Source organism: Poromitra crassiceps (genome assembly GCF_964638095.1).
Source record: "Poromitra crassiceps genome assembly, chromosome: 7".
Taxonomy (NCBI): Eukaryota; Metazoa; Chordata; class Actinopteri; order Beryciformes; family Melamphaidae; genus Poromitra; species Poromitra crassiceps.
This window is the reverse complement of record NC_139628.1, coordinates 44,124,857-44,151,190: the sequence shown is the minus strand read 5'-3', so window position 1 is coordinate 44,151,190 and position 26,334 is coordinate 44,124,857. Positions and strand designations below refer to the sequence as shown.

Here is a 26,334-nt window from a genome sequence, read left to right as displayed (position 1 = left end):
GATTGCAGAAAATGCATGTTAACGCCAGGTGTAAATGGAATCAGGCTGAAGTGATAAAATACAATCTGATTGCCATCTGATGGCAGAAACCACATGTTAACGCCAGGTGTAAAATAGCCTCTTTGGCTGTTCTCTGTAGGCGACTTGTACTTGAGAGAAAATGCGTATGTTCACATGCGACTCTGAACTGCGTGTTTCTCATACCTAATGATGTTTTCTTTTTCCTTTTTAAACCTCCATCCTAATTGGAGTGTCCTTTAGCGCTGCTCCGTCAGCACGAACAGCTGGAGCTGGGTTTGCAAACCCCATCCCCCCTCCCCTCCGCCCCGGCTCTTATTTGCATAAATGATGACAGAGAGGGGTCAGGTGACCTGAGTGCCTGTCACGCCGTCTCTCTCATTGTGGAGTGATGAGTGATTTACTTTTTAATAGTGTCTCACTTTGCCCCTCGGCGCTTTATTCTTTATCATTTCCTCTGTGGCTGTTCTCTCAGTCTCCCCCCCCCCCCCCCCTCTCCTCTGTGGCTGTTCTCTCAGTCCCCCCCCCCCCCCTCCTCTCCTCTGTGGCTCTCCTCTCTGTCTCCCTCCCTCCCTCTCCTCTGTGGCTCTCCTCTCTGTCTCCCTCCCTCCCTCTCCTCTGTGGCTCTCCTCTCTGTCTCCCTCCCTCCCTCTCCCTCTCCTCTGTGGCTCTCCTCTCAGTCTCCCTCCCTCCCCTCTCTATTCACTGGGTTTTCTCTTTGCTTTGCCTTTTCGCCCTCTTTTTCAGTACCGGCCGTTCCTTCCTTCCTCTCCTGTGGGAGACGTGATTCTCTATATCAGATTGAGTATGTCAGAGTGATATTGCTAGTCCGATCGTCAAGGCCCACCATGCCTCTGAAGGACACTGGGATAGGAGGGGGGTGCCGAGGTGCATGCCAAACCCAGACGAGGTGCTCTGAATCTGGGTCACCGGCGCCATAGTACCCCCCCCCCCCCTACTCCAACTCTATCTCTCTCCCACACAACCTTGCTCCCCTTCAAAAACTTATAATTCACCCTGGGACCTGTCATTCGCCAGAGTGCAGGCACTTCACTCAATTCTCCTCGATTCAACTCGCAGCGCACCCCCCCCCCCCCCCCCCCCTTCCTCCATCAGTCTATCAATTAGTGATCAGTGTTCTTCTCCCCCCGTCTCCCTCTCTCTCGCCACAAACATCTGCCCCTTCATCATTTGACGGCTCCGGCGTGAAACATGGCCGCCCATTAATAAGCTTTATTACAGCACATTGACATTTGGGTGATGTCTTTTTAATTATTCTGATTGATGGTTTTGGATGGAGATGAATCTGGGACGACGCGGTCGGGGGAGAGGGAGGCCGAGTGATCATCACGATCCATTCAGTTTGTGAGTCGGCGACCTTTTCCCCAACTTGAGCTCAAATGTAAATGGTGCCCCCAGGGTGACGGAACATACCATATATCTACGCCATTTACCTTCTCTTAGAACGCCGAATGAGCCTCTCTGAGTGAATATTTCAGTCTTTTGTTTCTCCCTGTCTGGAGGTTATATTACTTAAGCAATGATTATGTATGGCAAAGCTAGCTGAAATGACTTGCAATATATTAACTACCCAGGGCCCCAAGCTGTTCCTGTCAATGCCTGTCAACACTACCTTATGTAATATCAAGAGACTTTGATTCCTTTTCAATTAAAGGATTAATCTTCAGCATTTCATAACCTGTCAACATCATTTCTTTTGCTTGACGCTTTTGCAGATGTTTTTTGTAATTGATTTTTTTTTTCCGCTGGTCTATCAATATGTCCTGTCTCCCCCCTGTTGTTCCTGGCCATGTATTATTAAAACCAGTGTTTTACATTAAACCAAATGGGGGGCAGAAGCAAGCCGACACAAAACCCTTATTTCCGATGTCAATACAGTTGCGTCTTTTGGTTTTTAGAAAAAGTATTCAGGTTTTGCCGTCATCAAAAACACTCAAAACCAAAAAGTCATCTCTTAAAACAGACGCGTTGGAGTGCACTCCGACAACTACGTCTGTACTTCACGGAGGGGAAAGTTGGTCAAAAAGGATGTACCGCCTTACGGCAGGACGTCCGCTCATTTCCCCAATGACCTGCCTCAGTTATGTTTACATGTGTCGTGATTGGTCGAATACCATTGGACTTCCAGCAGCTGGACGAAGGCCGCATCGCAGCCGTGTCCCAGCACCTTATCCAGCAGCCAAGACGCCACGTCACCGGTCAGAACGCCAGCAGCCTGGACCAGCAGCCTGGAGCAGCAGCCTGGAGCAGCAGCCTGGACCAGCAGCCTGGACCAGCAGGCGGAAGCAGTCCAGGTGGTGGCCGGCTGCGCTGATGTAAAGAGGAGACCAGACCATGTGATCGCTGTCCATGTCAACAGGAACAGCGGCACGGAACTGGATGAGGTCCTGCAGTATGTCCAGCCTTCCCAAACAGACAGCACAGTAGACCGGGTAGTATGTGTATGGCCTGCTTCCTTTGGGGCCGGCCCCGGCTTCCAGCAGGATCCATCAACACAGATTTTTATTTACTTCATACAAACTAAGTTGTATTGGCTTTTGGTCATCAGTCATAACTACAGTCTGAGCAGTATAGGCGCCAGCTGAGAAGCTGGTAAGTCTGTTGAAGGAGGAATGATGGGGATGAGCCGATGAGAATACTGATGATGTCATCAGGTGATGTGATGTGGGTCCTAGCTGGAACATGACCTGTGGGGTCAGCGTTATGCATCATCCTTCCATGACATGACGGAGTAGGGTGCGCAGACTGCCCTTGGCTATCTGCAGGGGAGTTTTCTCTTCCTTGTTCTCAATGTAGATGCTGGCGCCGTGTTCCACCAGCAACTTGGCGGCCTCCACATGCTCCTCGTCACACGCGAGGTGCAGTGGTGTGTTTCCCTGTGAGTCCTGGATGCTGCTGGAGGCGCTCTGCTTGAGAAGCAGTTGGATCAGGCGGTAGTTGCCCTTGGCAGAGGCTCTGTGTAGAGGCGTGGACTCCAGCTTGTCTGTGACGTTGGGGTCTGCTCCGTTTTCCAACAACAGCAGGGCAATCTCGTATCTGTCTTTAGAGGCAGCGTAGTGCAGAGGGGTGCAGCCATTTTGATTGACCGAGTTCAGCTGAGCTCCTTTGGAGATTAGAGATCTCACAATGTCTTCTCTGCCTGCAGACGCCGCGATGTGGAGAGGGGTCCAACATGCATCATCTTGCAGAGTCACTTCAGCTCCTAGGTCAAGAAGAAACTCCACTATGTTGGTGTGCCCAGCAGAACAAGCCCAGTGCAGGGCGGTTCTGTGGTCCTGGTCTGTTTTGCAGGCGAGCATCTTATCTGATAAAATGCACTGCTTTACTTTGTCAAACTGTCCTGTATAGGCAAAATTGCAGACCTCGACATTTGACACAGAACCCTCCATTGTTAAACGCTAGTCGTTAGGTTGGGTCAAATTTATAATGGCATGACATCACAATTGCTCGAGTGACATCACTGATGACATCACAATTGCTCAATTGACATCATTGATGACATCGCCATTGCTCGAGTATCTTACTTAGGATAGCCGTTTGAGAAGAAGCATCATTTTAGGATTGAGGATGTAGGGAAACAGTGGATAGATATAAATCCAGAAGGAGGCGGTAGTGCAACATAAAGGATGCCAACTGCCATAAGACGCCACAGAAGAAGAAGAAGCATCATTTATTTATTTATTCATAGCTTTTGTGTATCCATTGGTAACCAAAGGATCGCTTTTCATGCAAATAAAATGTAAATTTGCTAAAATAATTGTTGTTTGTTTACAAACTTTTTATGTAGGGGTGATGAGAGGGAGGAACCTCGATTATGTGAAGTGGATGATAATGCCCGATATCCGATATTTTGATAAAAGAGCGATATCAGGTCATAACTAGTATCTACAATACTGCTTCCCTCCCTTTTCCTCCCTCCTTCCAGCCATTCCTCCTTCCTTGCTGGAGCTTCACTGCAGATTCCCAGCCATGTTTATTCATCACTTGTTCTCCTCTGCTCCTTCCTCTCTCTCTCTCTCTCTCTCTCTGCCTCATTCTTTCTATCTCTCTCTCATGCCTGAAGGAAATGAGTATTGCCTGCATTAAGAACCAACTCAGCAGAGAGGTAGCATTCCTCTCTGACCTTAAGTGACTCCTGTCCTATTTTTTTTTACTTAACGTTTATCATTTTTTGTGGGTGGTGGGGGGCCAAGGAAGGGGCGGGGCTAGAGAGAATGGGCCGTAACTAGGGATAGGAAAGGTGGTAGAGGTCACCATTGTTATACAGGTAAACAACACATCAGAAATAATGTGATAGATTTTCCACAAAGCTTCTATGATAACTGCTCCTAAACTTGCACTGCTTACTTCCACACCTGGTCGCGATTTGTCCCTTTCCTCCTTTTGTTGCTGTGCCTGGATATTGCTCTTAAAGTTGTTCATTTTTCCATTTCCTGTGCTTTTCTCTGCCTCCTCCTGCCTTCTACTGCCATCACCTGATGTCAGACAATGCATGCCACAGACAATGGAGGCCACTTGTGAGGAGAGCGCTCTAGTTGATTGGGACGATAATCAGAATCTCGAGTATAGCGTTGCACCTTGGTGAAGAACGTGCTTCACACATCGTTTTGTATCCAGCTGGTCCCCCTCATTATCTTTGCAGGCTTCAAAGCGATAGTTGCCGTTTTTTTAAGAAGTCAGTCTAATTGAGCGTGAAGTGGGAGTCCTTTCAATCCCACCACAAAGCACTCGCCACTCTGCGACTTATTAGAAGCAGAAAGTGTTAGCATTTCTCCTTATTCCAGGTCAGCGGAGCTGAAATTACAGGATATTGTTATTTCACTGGGAAATAGCATGCAGCGCGCCTTCCAAAGACTCTTGTTTCACAGCATCGGTAGCTATGGCTTAATGGGGCATTTGAGCAATTAATCAACTCATCATTGCTAATCTGTCCTTATCTTGGGTTGGTTAATTGACTCCCTAATAAATTCAGCTCCGCATTTTGTTTACGAGATATTAGGTTGTAAGGCTTTGTTTCAATTTGATTTCCTACCGTGTCAGTCACTGTTCAAGTCTAGAACACAACTTAATTATTTGGAAAATGTATTTTCCCACCATTGTTGCTCACTGACGCACTGGTCCATGCTTTTTTTGTCATCACATCACATCATTTCATTTCACTTTAATTAACACAACAATGCTTCCGAGTTACTCAGAGGTCACTGTCAATAAAGTCTCTCAGGGACTCCCAAGCCCAGCAGAGTTGTACAAGACTACGTCTGTTATGGGGGATATGCTTGATCTTAAGATTTGCTTGTGATATGCTCACAAGCAAACGTGATACATTTTTCTCCGAGTTCTTACTTTTGTCCTTAGATGAGGAAAACCTCACCAAAGTGAAGCTGGTTCTCAGTTCTCAAAGGGGCAAGTTTAGCGTTAGGACATGGGTTTAGTGTTAGGACATGGGTTTAGTGTTAGGGTTAGAAGCACGATTAGCAAATGCAACTTTCTGCTTCCAACTAAACCACAGCCTCTTAAAAACCCCCCAAGGTAGGTTATCCCATAAACTGTTGAGGCCCGTTCCTCTAAAAGGAAGTGCATTAGCTCCTCTTAATGGCGGCGCGGTCCTCTGAAGTATTTCCTCTGCTCTTCTTCCTGACGTGGACACAGACCTCTGCCTAACACAGACCTCTGCCTAACACAGACCTCTGCCTAACACAGACCTCTGCCTAACACAGACCTCTGCCTAACACAGACCTCTGCCTAACACAGACCTCTGCCTAACACAGACCTCTGCCTAACACAGACCTCTGCCTAACACAGACCTCTGCCTAACACAGACCTCTGCCTAACACAGACCTCTGCCTAACACAGACCTCTGCCTAACACAGACCTCTGCCTAACACCTCTGCCTAACACCTCTGCCTAACACAGACCTCTGCCTAACACCTCTGCCTAACACAGACCTCTGCCTAACACCTCTGCCTAACACTGACCTCTGCCTAACACAGACCTCTGCCTAACACAGATCTCTGCCTAACACAGACCTCTGTCTAACACAGACCTCTGCCTAACACAGACCTCTGCCTAACACAGACCTCTGTCTAACACAGACCTCTGCCTAACACAGACCTCTGCCTAACACCTCTGCCTAACACAGACCTCTGTCTAACACAGACCTCTGCCTAACACAGACCTCTGCCTAACACCTCTGCCTAACACAGACCTCTGCCTAACACAGACCTCTGCCTAACACAGACCTCTGCCTAACACCTCTGCCTAACACCTCTGCCTAACACAGACCTCTGCCTAACACCTCTGCCTAACACAGACCTCTGCCTAACACAGACCTCTGCCTAACACCTCTGCCTAACACAGACCTCTGCCTAACACAGACCTCTGCCTAACACCTCTGTCTAACACAGACCTCTGCCTAACACAGACCTCTGCCTAACACCTCTGTCTAACACAGACCTCTGCCTAACACAGACCTCTGCCTAACACCTCTGCCTAACACAGACCTCTGTCTAACACAGACCTCTGCCTAACACAGACCTCTGCCTAACACCTCTGCCTAACACAGACCTCTGCCTAACACAGACCTCTGCCTAACACAGACCTCTGTCTAACACAGACCTCTGCCTAACACAGACCTCTGCCTAACACCTCTGCCTAACACAGACCTCTGCCTAACACAGACCTCTGTCTAACACAGACCTCTGCCTAACACCTCTGCCTAACACAGACCTCTGCCTAACACAGACCTCTGCCTAACACAGACCTCTGCCTAACACAGACCTCTGCCTAACACAGACCTCTGCCTAACACCTCTGTCTAACACTGACCTCTGCCTAACACAGACATCTGCCTAACACAGACCTCTGCCTAACACCTCTGCCTAACACAGACCTCTGCCTAACACAGACCTCTGCCTAACACAGACCTCTGCCTAACACTGACCTCTGCCTAACACTGACCTCTGCCTAACACAGACCTCTGCCTAACACAGACCTCTGCCTAACACAGACCTCTGCCTAACACAGACCTCTGCCTAACACCTCTGTCTAACACTGACCTCTGCCTAACACAGACCTCTGCCTAACACAGACCTCTGCCTAACACAGACCTCTGCCTAACACAGACCTCTGCCTAACACAGACCTCTGCCTAACACAGACCTCTGCCTAACACAGACCTCTGTCTAACACAGACCTCTGTCTAACACAGACCTCTGCCTAACACAGACCTCTGCCTAACACAGACCCTTCTTCCTGACGTGGACACAGACCTCTGCCTAACACAGACCTCTGCCTAACACAGACCCTTCTTCCTGACGTGGACACAGACCTCTGCCTAACACAGACCCTTCTTCCTGACGTGGACACAGACCTCTGCCTAACACAGACCTCTGCCTAACACAGACCCTTCTTCCTGACGTGGACACAGACCTCTGCCTAACACAGACCCTTCTTCCTGACGTGGACACAGACCTCTGCCTAACACAGACCTCTGTCTAACACAGACCCTTCTTCCTGACGTGGACACAGACCTCTGCCTAACACAGACCCTTCTTCCTGACGTGGACACAGACCTCTGCCTAACACAGACCCTTCTTCCTGACGTGGACACAGTCCTCTGCCTAACACAGACCCTTCTTCCTGACACAGACCTCTGCCTAACACAGACCCTTCTTCCTGACGTGGACACAGACCTCTGCCTAACACAGACCCTTCTTCCTGACGTGGACACAGACCTCTGCCTAACACAGACCCTTCTTCCTAACACAGACCTCTGCCTAACACAGACCCTTGCGTGCATTCCATTCAGAAGCTCACTACAGAAGCAGAGATGGCGGCGGGCGTTCATTGTTTGAGGGATGCCTGGAAATGCCATTAGCAGTGAGCCAGAGTGAGAGAGACGGCGTGAGAGAAACAGATCCATCTTTTATGAGCCCTTCCCAAAGCGTCCACTGGGCGCTCTGCTGCGGCTGAGTGCGCACACCCGTTACCCTCTCCACTAATCCCATTTAGCAAAAATGTAATCACAAAAAGACCATTGGAGTTCCTTATTGCCCGCAGCTCTCTTCCTGTGTGGCCTCGGAGGTGGAGCGGGCGTCATCAAGACCTTTGCTTTCTCTCTTCCCTTCCCTACAATCAAATTCACCTCCTATTGCAGTCCATTCATATTGCAGACTTAGGAGAAGGGGGTGGTTGTTGTCCACTTGTCTTTGGCTGCACATCCATTTTCCTTTTTAACCTTTGTTCATCCAAGTAAAGTCAACAATTTGACAATTATTGCACATGCTACATGTACTTAGAGACAAATAGTCTCCAAGGCGGAAGCATATCACAATAACGTTACAGTCAGCAGCATGGATTCTGTCTGGCCTTCAATTCTGTGCTCAACTGAAGCAGACTATTGCCTAATTAGCGGAGATGCCTGACGAAGAGAGCAGCCAAAGATTGTGCAGCACAGAAGCGGAAAGAGCACTCACTCTGCTGCTGATTTGAGAACCGACGAGAGTACACAACGCTCACTTTTTAACATAACAAACTAATCACTTATTTAACCACTAACTCAACTTTAAAGGCAGCACAGCCCTGCTTCGCATTAATAAATTAACACCCATTTATATCTGGCAATACAGCCACAGTCTCCTATTGTCAGCCACTGAGCAGCTCCACTGGAGCAGTTGGGGGGGGGGTTCCGTGCCTTGCCTTGCTCAAGGGCACCTCAACAAAAGTTATTGCGGTAGGGAAAAGCGATATTGCTTTACTTTCCCCAAGTCATTCTTCATTCGTTTACTTTTAATATTAATACTTTTCCCATCTGGATTCTCGCAGCCAGTTCAGGGATTGAAACTGGCAGCCCCCTCTATAGTTTCAATTCCACTTCCACTGGGCCACCGCCAAACTACTGTATCCTGCTTTCTGTCTGTTTTAGTGTATATACCATCATGCATACAGGTACAGTATATATTTGTCTTGATGATCTTACCAGTGCTTTCATTGCTTTTACTGTGGACTTTACATTGACTGTTTATCTGTACTACTTTAGAATTGTGTCTTGAAAAGTGCACAGCCTCTAAATAGATAGAGAGATAGACTGATTAATTGATTGATTGATAGATAGATTGATTGACTGATTGATTGATAGGGTTACTCAGCACCTCCCACCCACCCCTCACCACCACCACCATGTTTTATGAGGCTCCACGTTGGTTTGAGGGCGGCCGTGTGAAAGGGAAAACATCCTAATCTAGGGCACGAGCTGCATTCCATTAGCCAGGCCTGCCAACCTCCTTATCCATTGATCTGCCTGGGATTTTGGAGACTTTCTAACTTTCTCAATATTTGGAGGAGTTTGTGCGGAGTGGGACTAGTGCCCCCAGTGGTCTGACGGATCAAAACAAAGATGAAAGAGCTGCATTTAGACACAGGCCCGGCACAATAAGGAGAGATGAGTGGACAGGGAGTGCAGATGGAGATAACATGTAAATAATTGAATCTGGATGAAGAGCTTGTGAAATTGTGATGGTCAACCGTCTCATTTGTGATTACTAGAGCAGAATGACATGGTGCTAATATCACCATTAGACTTTACTGCACCGCAATATTGTCACATTTTTAGTATCGTGATATATTGAATTTCAGTACGTATATATGCCTTTTCAAGGGTTAGACTGTTTAGTCCTCCCATATTTACATTTATTTATAGTATGTATTTATTTATGTATTATTTTTAAATGTATTAATATGTATTTAAAAAAGGCAAAAAAAAGTCAAAAGAAAGTTGGTAGGATCGTATTTACTGTCATTTATTTTCAAAACTTCCCCTTCTCCCTTAGGACTTTTTCCCTCTCGTTCACAACATACTGAGTACACAAAATCCATTGAGATTTGTTTTTGTTGCAATTTGTGGGAGGTCAAGTTGACTGTACATTATTACCAGACTATTACCCACCGCTGCTCCTTCTGCCACACATTTTCTCATTACACACCTTGATTAAATGGTAAGCGAATCGCTGAGTGTTCTTTCCATAGGCCCCCCGAGAGGTTGTTTTCTGCAACCACGTCCACTGCACCCTCCTCCTCCCGCTCCCCCCACCCACCACCCTCCTCCCGCTCCCCCACCCACCACCCTCCTCCCGCTCCCCCCACCCACCCACCACCCATGTCTTATAAATGTCCCCCCACCTCACCACCCGGCCCCGCCCCTCTATGCTGCGTTTGCTCCCAGACTCGATGCGTTTTGACAGCGCCCGCCGTCGACGCAACTTCCCCCGCGGAGAACTTCTCAGCGCGCTGCGGTTAGAGACATGAAAAGAAGATAAAATGTGATAAGAGCGATCGGTAGGGAGGATGAGGGGAACAGATAGAGAGAGAGAGAGAGAGAGTGCAGGGCAGGCAGGGGGGGGGGGGTGTAGAAGAGGTATAGGAGGAGAGAGGAGGGTTATGCCCCGTGGATATAAAGTGAAAGATACAGGTCAATATCAGTGAGGCAAAACGACAGTGAGTTACGGAGGGATGAAATGAGGAAGATAGATGGAGGTTATATCCGTCCATAGCGAGGGCTGGAGCGGCCATTGGTGGTGGTGTGTGTGTGTGTGTGTGTGTGTGTGTGTGCGTGTGTGTGTGTGTGTGTGTGTGTGTGTGTGTGTGTGTGTGTGAGCCTCTCCTCCCCCCCCCAAAAAAAAACCCACTCCATACGTCATTTGTAAACGCAGCTTTGACAGCCTGTGGTAACGTTTCAAAATGAAGCGACCTCTAGTGGTTGTGTAAGTAATGACTGCTCTTAAAATAGCATGGTGGAGAAAGCAAAGGCTTTGGGGGTGGCGGGGGGCGTAAACACACACCGGAGGGCCTTGTTTGAATCCGAGCGTTTCCAAAGTTAACATTTCAAACGTTTTTGTTATTTCAGCCTATACACCCAAACCATAACCAAGCTGTTTTAGTTGTCTAAAACACATTTTCAAATGAACGTTGGAAGCGCGACCCTCCTGTGGGTTGTTTTAGAAAGGGTACTAGGAACAAACGGAACTATGTGGTGGTATGGGTTGGAGGACGTGTTAGTGTGTGTGGTGGATGCAGATAGGGAGGCAGTATGTAAAAGCAATAGAAATACGATAGGCAGAGAGATGTGATAAGGAGATACACAGAGAGCTCTCCATGCCTTACCCTCTCCTCCCCCTATTCGCTCTCCTCGTCTGTCTCCAGGCAGTGTCAGCTGACCCTGGAAAGGCGTTATTTACCCAAACACCTTCTTAATTAAAATCACGGCTCCTCTCCTCTCTGCCCGGCCCGCCCCTCAGCCCTCCGATGGCAGAGCCATTCAGGGCAGAGAATCTGTGGACTGCATCGCCCAGCTAGCGGGCTAATCTCTGCCTCTCACACCCCGTTTGTCAATTGACTGTCCTCATTATCGCAGCCTCCCAGAAACTCTCTCCCCTCTTCCCCTCCTCCTCCATCTCCATCCTCCATGCTTTTCTCGCTCCTCCTCCGCCTCCTCTTCCTCTTCCTCATCCTCCTCTTCTTTTCCGGCTCACCCCCCCCCCCCCCCCCCCCGCAAGAAAAGAAAAAAAAGGACGGCAGGAGAGAGAGATAGATAAAGCTAAAGTGTTTTTTTTTGCCGTTTTCCGTTCCCTCGCCTAAAGTTGAGAAATGCACAATAACATCACGAGTGGCTATGGGCGAGAAAATGCATTTTGGTGTCATCCAAATGATAATTGCATTTCGGTGGCGCTGTGTGTGTGTGTGGGGGGGGGGGGTAGGGAGTTCATTACATAAGCAAAGCATAAGAGAATTCACCATCCTGGGGGCTGGAGCTGTCATACAGTAGAGGTGTTTTGAAATGTGGCCAAGGGAACATTTCGTGGGTGGACTGGATGACGAAACATTTAGCCACGCCTCTTTTTATCAGCCCTCCCTCACCTCTTTATAGTGCCCCGCAGTAGTAGCCAACCTAACCTGGCCTTGTTAGGCATAGTATAGCAAGTGGTGTGGGCCCGAATACATGTTGTTGTTTCCCCTCTCTCCCCCATCCACAAACTGTGTCTCGGATGCGCAGGCAGCTTAGATTTATGAAAATAAACAAAACATGCAATATTACAGTGTGCGCGGTCTTTCTAGACAGCAGAGTATTTAAACTGGGTCTGAATGGGATTTCACTTAGCGGGTAATCTGTCTTTTGCCTATTCTCACCTGTCTCTCTTTCCATACGAGTGTTTCCCCACAGAGCAGTCGTCTCTCCAGTTCTCACGTATGAGTCACGTAGTTAAGCTTCTCTGCATACCTCCACACATCCCCCAGACTCTCTGAAACATACTTTATTATATATACATCGAGTGCTTTATTGGCGTTTCTGAAATACTTCGCTTATAGAGGTGTTAACCAGCGTGCAAAGGAGAATCCGTTTGTGTTGAGAAGTTACAGTACAGTATGTCAGAGAAGGGTTGGAGCCCCACCCGACACAAAGCAAAAGTCTACAGGAATAGAGTGCAGCGTGTTCTGGCGCTGATAGCACACTCCATCACCCGGCGAGCGCGCGGCAGGGCTCTTTGATAGCCAACACTTTTAGCAAGACGGACCGCTCCATCGGCGGGGATGCGGGGAAGAGGTCCAGGTGACTGATGGACGGACGGTGGTGGAGGTGTGAGATGAAAAGGAGGAGAGGGGGATGGGGGGGAGAGAGGGCCCAGGAAGAGGTAGGTAGAGAGAGGTCTCAGATGAAGACTGCAGATGCTTTCATTATTGGCTGTCAGATGCCAGCGCGAGATAGAGACCATCTCCAAGTCGTTGGGTCAGGACTCCAATCTCCAGCCGCGGGTGGACGGAGATGGGCCGGCGGAGGAAAAACAATTCACCACCGCTGACATGTGAGGGGATGGAAACGAGCATCGCACACGGACGAGGCAACGCGCTTCACAGACAGAGACACGCAGCCTGAATGTATAGGGGGCCACGCATGTGTCGACGAGTGTGGACCTGAATGTACCGCTGCAATCATGTCAGGAAGCACTGCACACCCCAATCATGTCAGGAAGCACTGCACACCCCAATCATGTCAGGAAGCACTGCACACCCCAATCATGTCAGGAAGCACTGCACACCCCAATCATGTCAGGAAGCACTGCACACCCCAATCATGTCAGGAAGCACTGACACACCCCAATCATGTCAGGAAGCACTGCACACCCCAATCATGTCAGGAAGCACTGCACACCCCAATCATGTCAGGAAGCACTGCACACCCCAATCATGTCAGGAAGCACTGCACACCCCAATCATGTCAGGAAGCACTGACACACCCCAATCATGTCAGGAAGCACTGCACACCCCAATCATGTCAGGAAGCACTGCACACCCCAATCATGTCAGGAAGCACTGACACACCCCAATCATGTCAGGAAGCACTGCACACCCCAATCATGTCAGGAAGCACTGACACACCCCAATCATGTCAGGAAGCACTGCACACCCCAATCATGTCAGGAAGCACTGCACACCCCAATCATGTCAGGAAGCACTGACACACCCCAATCATGTCAGGAAGCACTGCACACCCCAATCATGTCAGGAAGCACTGCACACCCCAATCATGTCAGGAAGCACTGCACACCCCAATCATGTCAGGAAGCACTGCACACCCCAATCATGTCAGGAAGCACTGCACACCCCAATCATGTCAGGAAGCACTGACACACCCCAATCATGTCAGGAAGCACTGCACACCCCAATCATGTCAGGAAGCACTGACACACCCCAATCATGTCAGGAAGCACTGCACACCCCAATCATGTCAGGAAGCACTGACACACCCCAATCATGTCAGGAAGCACTGCACACCCCAATCATGTCAGGAAGCACTGCACACCCCAATCATGTCAGGAAGCACTGACACACCCCAATCATGTCAGGAAGCACTGCACACCCCAATCATGTCAGGAAGCACTGCACACCCCAATCATGTCAGGAAGCACTGCACACCCCAATCATGTCAGGAAGCACTGCACACCCCAATCATGTCAGGATGCACTGCACACCCCAATCAAGTCAAGTCAAGTCAAGTTTATTTATATAGCCCTAATTCACAAGCATGTCTCAGAGGGCTTCACAGAAAGTATGTCTAGCTAATTCTAGCTAACACACAGTAACAAGAATATACAGAATAAAGATAACATTTGAACAATTGATAATATAGAAAATATAGGAATGAGGGGAGAGCAGAGGAGAGCGCAGGAGAAGGGAGAATAGCAGGGGGAATGTGAGAGAGTGATGAGGTGGGGAGGAGCAAGAGGAGAGAGCAGGAGAGGGGAAGGGAGGGGAGGTGTGGGGGAGAAGAGAGCAGGGGGAGGGAGGAGGTGGGGAGAGAATGAGCAATATAGACGGAGGAGAGGGGGAGGTGGGGAGAAGATAGGAATGTGGAGGAGAGAAGGAGAGATGGGGGTGCAGGGGAGGGAGAGCCAGGGTAGAGAAGCAGGGGGAGCGTCCCACATCCCCCCCCCCCCCCCCCCCCCCCCCCCCCCCAGAGAGGACAGAGAGGAGGAGAGAACAGAGAAGGAGAGGTGGGAGGGTGCAGGGGAAGGAGTGCAGGGGGAGAGGAGGAGAGAACAGAGAAGGAGAGGTGGGAGGGTGCAGGGGGAACGCGGGAGGAGGAGGCGGGGGAGGGAACAGACCTCTCCGCCCCCTCCTCCCCCCCCCCCCCCCCGAGAGGACAGAGGGGAGGAGAGAGCAGAGAAGGAGAGGTGGGGGGGTGCAGGGGAAGGAGTGCAGGGGGAATGTGAGAGAGGGGAGAGGACAGGGAGGAGGAGAGAACAGAGAAGGAGAGGTGGGAGGGTGCAGGGGAGGGAGAGCAGGGGGAACGTGGGAAGGGGCGGCGGGGGAGGGAAGAGCATGGAAGGAGAGGGTGCGGGGGGGGGGGGGGGGGGAGTGGGAAATGTGGGAGAGTGGGGAACAGGAGGGGGAAGAAGGGAAAGGAGCGGGGGAAAGAGAAAGAGAGGGGGGGGGGGGGGAAGATCAGACAACTGACTACTCTAAGCATTAACCAGAGCTAACTGGGACATAGTATCTAGCTAGTCTACAGCCTAATCTGGCCTATCCTACTCTGCTCTAGTCTGATCTTTGCCTGAACACTAACAGGTCAGCCTTAGGCTGTAACTAATCTATCGCCTACCTAAACTGTTCTAAACCAACCGGCAGCCCTCGACCAGTGATGAAGAGCACCGATGCCCCCCGCCCCGGCCCCCCCCCCCCACATAAGGCGTGGGAGAGAAGGCCGGGCCGGGACACAGCGGCGTCCCCACACCCCCAGTGAACGCAAGAAAACCTTTCCACCAAATGGATTGCCCCAGCTTCCTGACAATCATGTCAGGAAGCACTGCACACCCCAATCATGTCAGGAAGCACTGCACATCCCAATCATGTCAGGAAGCACTGCACACCCCAATCATGTCAGGAAGCACTGCACACCCCAATCATGTCAGGAAGCACTGCACACCCCAATCATGTCAGGAAGCACTGCACACCTCAATCATGTCAGGAAGCACTGCACACCCCAATCATGTCAGGAAGCACTGCACACCCCAATCATGTCAGGAAGCACTGCACACCCCAATCATGTCAGGAAGCACTACACACCCCAATCATGTCAGGAAGCACTACACACCCCAATCATGTCAGGAAGCACTGCACACACCCCAATCATGTCAGGAAGCACTACACCCCAATCATGTCAGGAAGCACTACACACACCCCAATCATGTCAGGAAGCACTGCACACCCCAATCATGTCAGGAAGCACTGCACATCCCAATCATGTCAGGAAGCACTGCACACCCCAATCATGTCAGGAAGCACTGCACACCCCAATCATGTCAGGAAGCACTGCACACCTCAATCATGTCAGGAAGCACTACACACCCCAATCATGTCAGGAAGCACTGCACACCCCAATCATGTCAGGAAGCACTGCACACCCCAATCATGTCAGGAAGCACTGCACACCCCAATCATGTCAGGAAGCACTGCACACCCCAATCATGTCAGGAAGCACTGCACACCCCAATCATGTCAGGAAGCACTGCACACCCCCAATCATGTCAGGAAGCACTGCACACCCCAATCATGTCAGGAAGCACTGCACACCCCAATCATGTCAGGAAGCACTGCACACCCCGCCAATCTGCTGCCAGGGAAAGTTCATGCATACACGCACAAAACGCTGAGAAGAGAAACCAATAACTCCTGGCACAAACCACAAACCAGGCGTATCAGTTTATATCATCACACACACACACACACACACACACACACACACACACACGCACGCACGCGCTCGCGCGCACACAATGTAGACACAAAGCGCTCACTCAAAAGCAAATCCAGGGCCATCAGAGTCTCTTATGTCTCCGGTGCGTCAGTCATTCTAAGAGGCACATCACAGCGTTCCTCTCAGGACACCGCGGCCCCTCTTCCATCTCATCTCCAAGCTAATGATGTTCCTGTGCCTCCATTCACAGAGGCCTTTTAATGACACAGAGGGGACGCGAGGGAGGGGTGAGCCACGCCGACCTGCCTTTTATTGAGAATAATGGAGCCAAAATGGCTCCCATCGGCTCCAATATTTCCCAAGTGGCTGTTCATTTATCACCGGACCTGCGCTTCCCGGGAGAATCATAATACGAAACATTCAACTGCCCCGTTAATGGCCACTCAGCCTGCTCCGAAATATGTCTCCAAGAGGGAGTGGCAGCAAACGCATCCTTTTCATATCCGCGCCTTCATCTTATTTGATCCAAGCGTTTCCAGAATGGCTCCTCTGCTGCCATGAGACCCGTACTGATGCTGCGATCCATTTGCCTCGGACGTTGACGTCACAACCCGAGGTTGACTGCGTTCCAGTAAAACAGTCGGAAACACAGGCCAGGGTTAGCTCTGGCCAGGCTAGCTATTGTTAGCAATAACAGTCGATAACAACACATTAAGCGGTATTTTTGCGCATACATAACAACGTAGCAACATGTCCACAGATAGAAGTTAGACAGTGCTGTGTGTACAGTAAGACACACATAAGACAGAAGTGCTAATGAACAGTGTATTACTACAGCTTTCACTACTGTTGATGCAGGAGCTGCCATCTTGGATGTTGAGGTCGGGGGGTGGTGAGGTCCCCCCGACTTTCAAAGTAGGAAATTCGAGTTCAGGTGACGTCACAGTCCAGAGTTCCCAGTGTAATTTGGAGTTTGGAACTTATTGGGTAATGTTGGGAACTATAGGTGTACATCTAAGTGTAGGTAGAATGTAAAGTAGGTGAGTGTAATTCCGCTTAGTGCCGAGAGCAGGTGAGTTGGGTGGGTCTAAATCGACCAACCATCTGTAATGGGGGGGTGCCCATTTGATAAACAGTGACATACTGTAGGCCTATGGCGGTCACCAATCCAAGCTCAAATTCAACATAGACACTCTCCCAATATAGCACAAGCGATAATTGCATCTCATTCTGTGTATTCATAAAAGCTGCCATTCTGGTTTACACCGTCACGCAGTGACACAAAAAAGCGCATGATCGGCTCTGACAGCTTTACTCGCATGAAAATTAAAAGACCAAAAAAAAAAAAAGGGAAACCGTCTTAAAACAGACGTGCTAAAATATTCATGGGGCGCGGAGCTCGCCCCAGATTTAGGCGGCGTTGAGGGAAGTGGATTCATCTTTTTTGTCAGACTCCGCTTATGGTTGAGATGGCAGCACAAAAGCATCTCTGCCCCTCGGGGACGTACTGTAAAGCCAGTGTTTTTCACTTCCTGTATCCTTCTTCTTCTTCTTCTTCTTTATGCAAAATGTTGCTGTATTTGTTTTTGAAGGATAGGTCAAGCTGCAAGGGGAATGTGCACTGCACCAAAGGCTAATGTATTTCAACCTTACCTATGTTCCCTCTTGATTCCTAAAGTCACCACCAGGAGTAATCTCCGGTCCGATGGACAGATTTTGTACGTCATTCCTCGGACGAGGACGGTTTTTGGTGAAAGTGCTTTTAAAGCATTTGCACCCTCGTCCTGGTGTCAATTACAGAGTGATTTTAAACTGGATTATCTACCAAGTGTGGAGCAGTTTAAAACTAGAATTAAGGAGTCTATAACTGTTTTTTATGTTGTTTTTGTCTTTGTCTTTGTCTTTGCTTTTTTTTTTTTTTTTTTCTCTCACGTGTATTTTATGTGAAACTATTTGTGCTGCTGTCCTGGCCAGGACCCCCTTCCAAAAGAGATTCTGAATCTCAATGGGTTTTTCTTCCTGGTTAAATAAAGGTCACTAACTAACTAACTAACTAACCCGAATCAGAATGTGTTATGTGTCTGCCTTGGGCAGTGACAGACCCGGGTCTCGCTGTGAGCCAGTGTTGGGGTAAATAAGAGTGCTCCGGATTGGCAATAATGTTCAGGCCACTTTAACCTTTAACCCCCATCGGAAGCTTATGTTACTAACAGTAGTTGACCTCCGCAAACTGCAACTCATTTCCAGCCTCTAGCCACTCAGTAGAGTCCCACAGCTGATAAACCAATGATTATGGGTCTGGAGATGAATTCATAAGTGCTCTTACAGTAAATTACATGAAATCTTCGAAAGTTCTTGAGAAGGCTTTTACTGTAAGTGCAAAGAGCAAATATTTTCTTTTGATTAGTTTCATCTCTTAACGAACTTCAGATCCTGGTTTCTTATCAATGTAACATTTACAATGTGAACTAGCATAAAAGGTTTCCTCCCTAGCTCCAACTCATATAGCCTACTTCCATCTAGAACACAATGTGGGACAATTATTTCAGGTGACTGTATGGTCTACTAAAATAATTACCTTTAAAGGGGGACTAACCCCCTAGATATGTATCAGAACAGTGATTTGAAAATACCTATGGAAAAAAACAAGAAATGACATATGCTCTTGTCTATACTAAACTCTTTGGCTGTGTTCAAGTCAATATTTTTTTCCAGAAATCGACGCCATTACAGTTTGCCTACCACCTCAAAAATAATTTTTTTGAGAGGGGCAATATCTTTATAAATATCAACAACTAGCCAACGCTGGTGGCATGTATGGAAAGAGTGTTGCTCAAAATTGTTGATAGTTATATCAATTTGGTAATTCAGTGGCGAACTAGAAATTTAATTATTTTTCTGTATGTATCTCTATGGCAGGTGTCAAAACTACGTTACGAGAGCAAAATGACATGGGCTCGTTACAGCAGCACACCGCACAATAGGAGAAACCCCCCGCTCTGGGGTAACACAATGCGAGATTTCTCCACGTCATTCCCTCGTACAATTAGCGATAAACCGCGCAATGAAATCTGTTTTTAATTTGCGTTTTGGGGCTTTTCGTGATTCTTGTTAAAAGTTGTGCAAAAGTTTTCCTCTCAGCGCAGTTGCAGGCTGCACCCTGGCTGGCGAAACAGCCTGGCTCCTGCATGCATGAGGGCGCTCTGTAACCTCACGGAGCAACAAACAAACACAGACAGAAATAGCTGGTGTGCAATTTTTCTTTGTTGCGATTGAGGGAATCCCGCATCTTTTTGCGAAGGTGCGACTGGACAGGACGCTTTTCACAGACGGGCACAGTAGCTGAGTAGCCTGCGGATCTCTCCTCCTCCTCCTCCGCCCATTCACAGTCTGTCTGCTGTGCGCGCACCCGCGGGTGCATGAGAGTGCAGACTCTCCCGTTTGACTGGCCGAGAGAAAGTGCTTCCAAGTCGGACTGATAATATAAACAACATAATTAGAGCTTATCCAGGTAAGATATTTATAATGTAATGACACATTCAGCGATAAACTGTCTACAATGAAGACATATGTCAAATATGACAACGTGGTGTTCAGTATTTTAAGAGCACAGGAGCTACTTGCTTGATCAAACGGTCAAACCCAATCCTGCGCGCGCCCCCGGAGCTTGGAGCTAGTGCATGAGGTTTTACAGTACGACTCCCGCCTGCCTGGGCTGGAGACAGCTGCTTCCAACTCGGACTGATAATATATACATCATCATTCGAGCTTATCCAGGTAAGATATTAATAAAGTAGTGACACATTCAGCGGGAAACTAACTATAATTAAGACATGTGCCAACTTTGACGACGTTTGGTTCAGTATTTTAAGAGCAAACTTCAATAGGAATAGGCTTGGAGTTCTGAGGAGCCGAAAGGGTACAGGGGGGGTAGGGGAGTAATTATCTTGAAATCCCATAGTCTTTGGGGGCACTGTGACGTCAGTGTGCCCCTAATCTCCCATTCATTTGAGAGGGGGAAAAAAAGCAGTCTTCGACCCTTAGAGGGCGCTTATGCCAGATATGCTGCTGAAAAATGATACAAATGGTCAAATGGCAACAGTTTGGTGTCAAATGTGGAAATTTTGACCAGAATTCTTCACACATCACCCCCAAAGTCATATATATTGGTTAAAAGCTGAAAAAAAGTGTTTTGGGGGTTAGTTACACTTTAAGTGTAGGGAAAGGCTCAGGCTCAAAATATTGTCTGCTAGCTTATTTTCCTATGTAGAGACATACTCCAAAAATATGTCCAAAAATAGTGACAAGCTACAGTAAGCTTACCAATAAAATGTTGATCTTAAAGTGCGTAAGTATAAGAGGCAACAATTTTATGAAGATGTGGAAGGTTATCTAAAAAGAACAAATGAGCTTTCAACAATCAAACAAAGTGGTGAAGAATGGTCTTCGGTGCCAGGTGATGTCACCACCTGTTACAGAAGATGACATCACCTGGCACCAAAGACCAGCCAATAGCAGATGGCTAGTGCAGTGTCCTACTTTTCACTATCAGGTGTTGGGCTTCACTACACAAACAACTTTAATAGAACTATTTTGATCATAAACTTTTTTTAATACTTTGTTTTAAGGGGTAGCAGTTGGTTGGGGGTTCTATTCTACAGCCACCCGCACTCAAAATCTATGTGGCTGATAAAACGCGGCCACATTATCATAAACTACAAATGGTCCGGAGTCCGTTTGTTCCCCCCCCTTTCTTGGACGATTACATCGGGTCTGAACAATCCAATTTTTGCGGTGTCAAGTGTGCGAGCTATCTCTGCTCCATTACCTTTGCTAGATTGCTGTCTCTTCGACATGAGATGCTCTCTGCGTCTTAGAGAGCTGAGAGCCGGCGTCCAGCGATTGTTGATGGTGTTTTGATATGGAGAAGCAGGACCCTCGGGCTTAGCTTATACACTCTAATCCTCGCAGAGAGATAAGGGGGGGGGGGGGCTTTTAATGTGACACACACACACACACACACAAATCGAAATGCACGAGCGTAGGGACACACTCCATGCATTTACATACAGTACACACACACACACACGCTTTTGATCTCTCGCCTCTTGAAACTCTCTCTGACACACTAGCAAAAAAATGCCAACACGTGCACACACACACACACACACACACACACACACACACACACTGTCAAGACACTTAGCATGGTGCCGGATCTAAGGCATGTGGGTTATCTGGAAATAGGTTTTTGATCTGGTGCTTGCTGTCATCACCTGGCTGTTTAGCTATCACAGAGGCCTGTGGGTGAGGACGTCGTGCGCGTCGGCTCCAACAGGTCGTGGCTTAAGTGTCAGCACCCTGCTATCACCGGGATCAGCGTATGTCATGCGCGCCTGCCTTCGCATCAGCCTGTCAGCTCATTTCCTGTTCACACAGGGAGTGGAGGAAGGAGGAGGAGGGGGGGGATCATGGTTCCTACGCAGGTCTGGAAAAGTATTATAAATGAATTTGATCATTTCCAGGTCTTGAATAGTTTGGGAATTTGACCAAAATGTCTGGAAAAGTATGGAAAATGTTGTAGTTCACAGGTCTGATACACACATCATTCTAGCTTGTATGTTGTTGTAGCCCTACTTTGAGTCCACACTTTTTGTTGATGAGATTAACTCATTGAGTGCCATGGACGTCTTTCGACGTCCAATTAAATAGTGACGTAGAGTGCCACGGACGTCTTTCGACGTCCAATGCGTTTTTTGACGGTGGGACGTCGATCAAAGCCTTCCGCAGCTCCTGTACAACTATTGTAGCTATTGGAGGTCTATAACCTATTTTACAGAACCCTTAGGTGGCGACAGTGCTCTCCAGGTTAACAGAAAGGCAGAGAAAAACAGAGAATAAGTCGTTACGGGAAACGGAAATCGCATCGCATCCGTATGCATCGATATGCATGAAGCGTTTTAACGTTAGATGTCCCTGCAGCAGTCAATCTGCTCCCACAATTGAGCTCCTCCATGTCCGCTGCAACAGCCGATTCGCATGATCAGCCGTGGAGACGTTATTATTCTCAACTGGAAGCATAGGAGCCGGTGACAAACACACGCGGAAAAAGCTAGATGTCGCGCACCCTTCACAGTGCAGAGCAAACTCAGCACAGAGCCACCTCCCATACAGGAGGAGTTTGCAGTTGAGGCGAGGCGGGGCGGGGCGGGGGGGGGGGGGCACGCAGAGCAGCACACAGCCACACAACACCCAGACAGACCCAGGCAGCAGCAGGACAGGGTTGGCAAACGCAAGCCAGAATATCCGATGCCCACCAGCAGCAAGAAGCTGCAACCAGCAGCGCACGCAGGGGCCAGCGCTGCTGGTTGCAGCTAAAAATATTATTCTGCCAAACAAAATTCCCTGGCCTTCACTGTTTTATTGAAGGAAATTATTTTTGAGGTGTGACTACATCAGAAAATTAGCTTCAGAGTCAGTGTTGTGTTTGAAATGTTTAATTTCACAAAAGAGCCATTATCTCAGCTTCTAGAAAAAAACTGCTCTTTTTTGTTAAATCAAGCTATCTTCTCCAGCTGATAACTAAAGAACGGAAAATGATATCAATAAACCTGTTTTTGCTGATGATAGAAAAGAGTCTCATCGTTCTTTTTGCGTGTTCATGGTTTACATAGTAATATCACACAATATTCTGTGGGCCTCGAGAAATCACTGAAAACGCTCTGAAACTCTGGCACTGGGAGCGTCCGTTCTCCAAAAGTGGCTGGCACTCAATGAGTTAATGATGTTGAGATGGAGGGATGCTCTTATCACCCAGCTGCTGTCAGCGTGCATTATATCACATCCAGAACATACATAGGGTCTGCACCAAAATCACATCTAGAACATACATAGGGTCTGCACCAAAATCACATCCAGAACATACATAGGGTCTGCACCAAAATCACATCCAGAACATACATTGTAGGGTCCGGGGAAAATATGGAATCTTAAAATGGAAAGCTTTTTAAGCAAGTTTTTGGTTTTTTCCACGTTTTTTTCTCCCATTTTCTCCCCAATTGTACTTGTCCAATCCCCCCTGCTGTCCCGGTTGCTCCACCCCCTCTGCCAATCTGGGGAGAGTTGTAGACTAGCACATGCTTCCTCCGACACGTGCCGTCAGTCACCAGCCTCTTTTTTTCCCACCTGACAGCGAGGAATTTCACCGGCAAGACATACAGTAGCGCGTGGGAGGATGACGCTATTCCCCTCAGTTCCCCTCCCCCCAAACAGCCGCCCCAACCGACCAGAGGAGGCACTAGTGCAGCGACCAGGACACATACCCCACCGGCTTCCCACCCGCAGACACGGCCAATTGTGTCTGTAGGAACGTCTGACCAAGCCGTGGGAATTGAACCCGGGTCTCCGCGGTGGTATTAGGCGAGTGCTTTTTGCCTCTACACTACCCAGAGAGGCCTGCAGGGGCACGATGTCGCTCTGCGTAAATCATATCGAACACCACACAACGTCTTCAAAACAAATCAAGGTCAAGTATGGATTTTCTTAATTGAAAATGTGTAGGAAGAACCCTGCAGTGCCCCCGCCCCCACGCCCGCTCCGTGCTTCTTCTCTCTCTGTGTGCCACTCCTCTGAAAGTCAATGCTATACCAAGCAGAGCATGAAGCATGTACTGAGCCCGATAGCGCCGAGTCTCTGACATGTAAACAACTCTCAGGCAAACATTATCAAAGAGCCCGGCGCTGACAGACACACACACACACACACACACACACACACACACTAACCAGTCAGCCGGACCGCCGAGACCACCGCACCGCCGCAGTGATCGATCGCATTATCTCCATGATGAAGGAACACACGGGCGCCCTCGCCACCCGCACGCATCAGCATCAATCCCGTTCTGTGTTCATTAGGCCAAATGAATTATTGTTATTGCACATCGGCAACGACGAATCCATAATCACAAATAAGACTGTGTCTGCTTAGTGCCCCGAAGCAAACATCGCCAACAAAAACCCACAGACGGCGGTGAGAGATTGAAAATGCAATTCCAACAGTGATTTTTGTTGTATCGCATTAAAAGATGGGAGGCTGGAAGAAGCGTTTCATCTGTGACCCAGGGGCACACGCCGGAGGTGCATACATACAGTAACTGTTTTCTAGTCGGAACATACTCTGCGGCACGCCATCAAGAATGCTATTATCTCCGCACGAATCCTACTTTGCCACTCAAGGGCAGCATGGCGTGAGTTATTATTTAATGTTTACAGTGCGCCGTGGCGTGCGTTGATTATTTAATGTTTACAGTGCGGAGTGCGAGAGACAACGGCAATGCAAGAACAACCAAGATGGAGACGGCGAGCCAGAGATAAATAGGACGGGACAAAGGTGACGAGAGACACAAAGAGGATTACAAAGAGATACATGTAGAGAGACGCTCGTTTGCATAGAAGTGTTTCTATGCAAACGATGATTGATTTTAGCCAGTCAGAGAATCTGAAGGGCTCAATTTGGATTCAAATAAATCCATATCACAAAGAAAAAGTGTTTAGGTTGAATCGTTTGTGTTGATACCAGACAGTATGTGGTAAATAAGTAGAGATGGCTTTGGCGTCTATAATATGTTCTAAGTAGAATTAGGGTTAGGCAGTTATGGAATCAGCAGTGTAGTAATACATAATGTATGTTTGTGTGGTCCTGTCCTCATCCATCACTGTGAGTGTGTGTGTGGGGCGGGGCAGGTGTTGGGAGCACAAGGCTCATGCGGAGGTTGAGGTGTTGTGAGGCGTGTGTGTAAGATAGGCGATGATGCTTGCTGACAGAGTTGTCGGCTCAAGTCTGTTCCGACTCTCTCTCCATATCTCTCTCGCACTCACACACACACACACACACACACACACACACACACACACACACACACTGTACACACACAGATCATAGCTGTCCGGGGGGGTACAGTATGTTTCTCTGACATGAACATCAAAATTGAGTGGTCAGTCAGAGGCACGGGAGGGAAAACTAGATATAATATATTTTCAGATTGCCCAGTCTAGTTTGCAGCTAAATTCCTACCTGTTCCTCCCCCCCCCAGGATCCATAAAGTATCTGTTAATCTTACTGCCTGCTTGTTCATGTATCTAGCAGAGACCTGCTAGCCACACAGGAGTGTTTCATGCCAGTATGGAGGGAGAGCTTACCCCTGCCTGCTGCCGTGTGCACAAACACATATCGTCATGTTAAACCCCATCGCTCATCTCCCTAAGCCCTATCGCTTGTCTTACAAGACTCTACGCGCTCAATGGGCTCAACAGAGTCTATTACAGTGCGATGCATCATACTGTAGCTCTCTGACACTGATCTCATCCAAATGATACAGTGTGTGTCTTTGTGTTTATGCTCCCCAACAACCCCCCTAAACAACACACACTGTAGAGGAGAACAACCCCCCTAAACAACACACACTGTAGAGGAGAACAACCCCCCTAAACAACACACACTGTAGAGGAGAACAACCCCACTAAACAACACACACTGTAGAGGAGAACAACCCCCCTAAACAACACACACTGTAGAGAACAACCCCCCTAAACAACACACACTGTAGAGGAGAACAACCCCCCTAAACAACACACACTGTAGAGGAGAACAACCCCCCTAAACAACACACACTGTAGAGAACAACCCCCCTAAACAACACACACTGTAGAGGAGAACAACCCCCCTAAACAACACACACTGTAGAGGAGAACAACCCCCCTAAACAACACACACTGTAGAGGAGAACAACCCCCCTAACACACACTGTAGAGGAGAGCAACCCCCCTAAACAACACACACTGTAGAGGAGAACAACCCCCCTAAACAACACACACTGTAGAGGAGAACAACCCCCCTAAACAACACACACTGTAGAGGAGAACAACCCCCCTAAACAACACACACTGTAGAGGAGAACAACCCCCCTAAACAACACACACTGTAGAGGAGAACAACCCCCCTAAACAACACACACTGTAGAGGAGAACAACCCCCCTAAACAACACACGCTGTA

At 48.4% G+C, this 26,334-nt stretch overlaps 2 protein-coding genes across 2 annotated transcripts in view; one reads left to right on the top strand and one right to left on the bottom strand.

The window, feature by feature from the left end:
- The window catches only part of nrxn2b (neurexin 2b), a gene marked incomplete at both ends in the record, with an annotated part of 582,739 nt that overhangs the window by 470,175 nt on the left and 86,230 nt on the right, over nucleotides 1-26,334 (top strand). The gene's annotated exons all lie outside the window — the stretch shown is intronic.
- Nucleotides 2,748-3,428, bottom strand: LOC310779271 (uncharacterized protein; the record flags this gene model as incomplete). The annotated part of the gene is made up of 1 exon (XM_083639789.1): nucleotides 2,748-3,428. The coding sequence occupies one exon, from the start codon at nucleotides 3,426-3,428 to the stop codon at nucleotides 2,748-2,750; it is 681 nt and encodes a 226-aa protein (XP_083495915.1).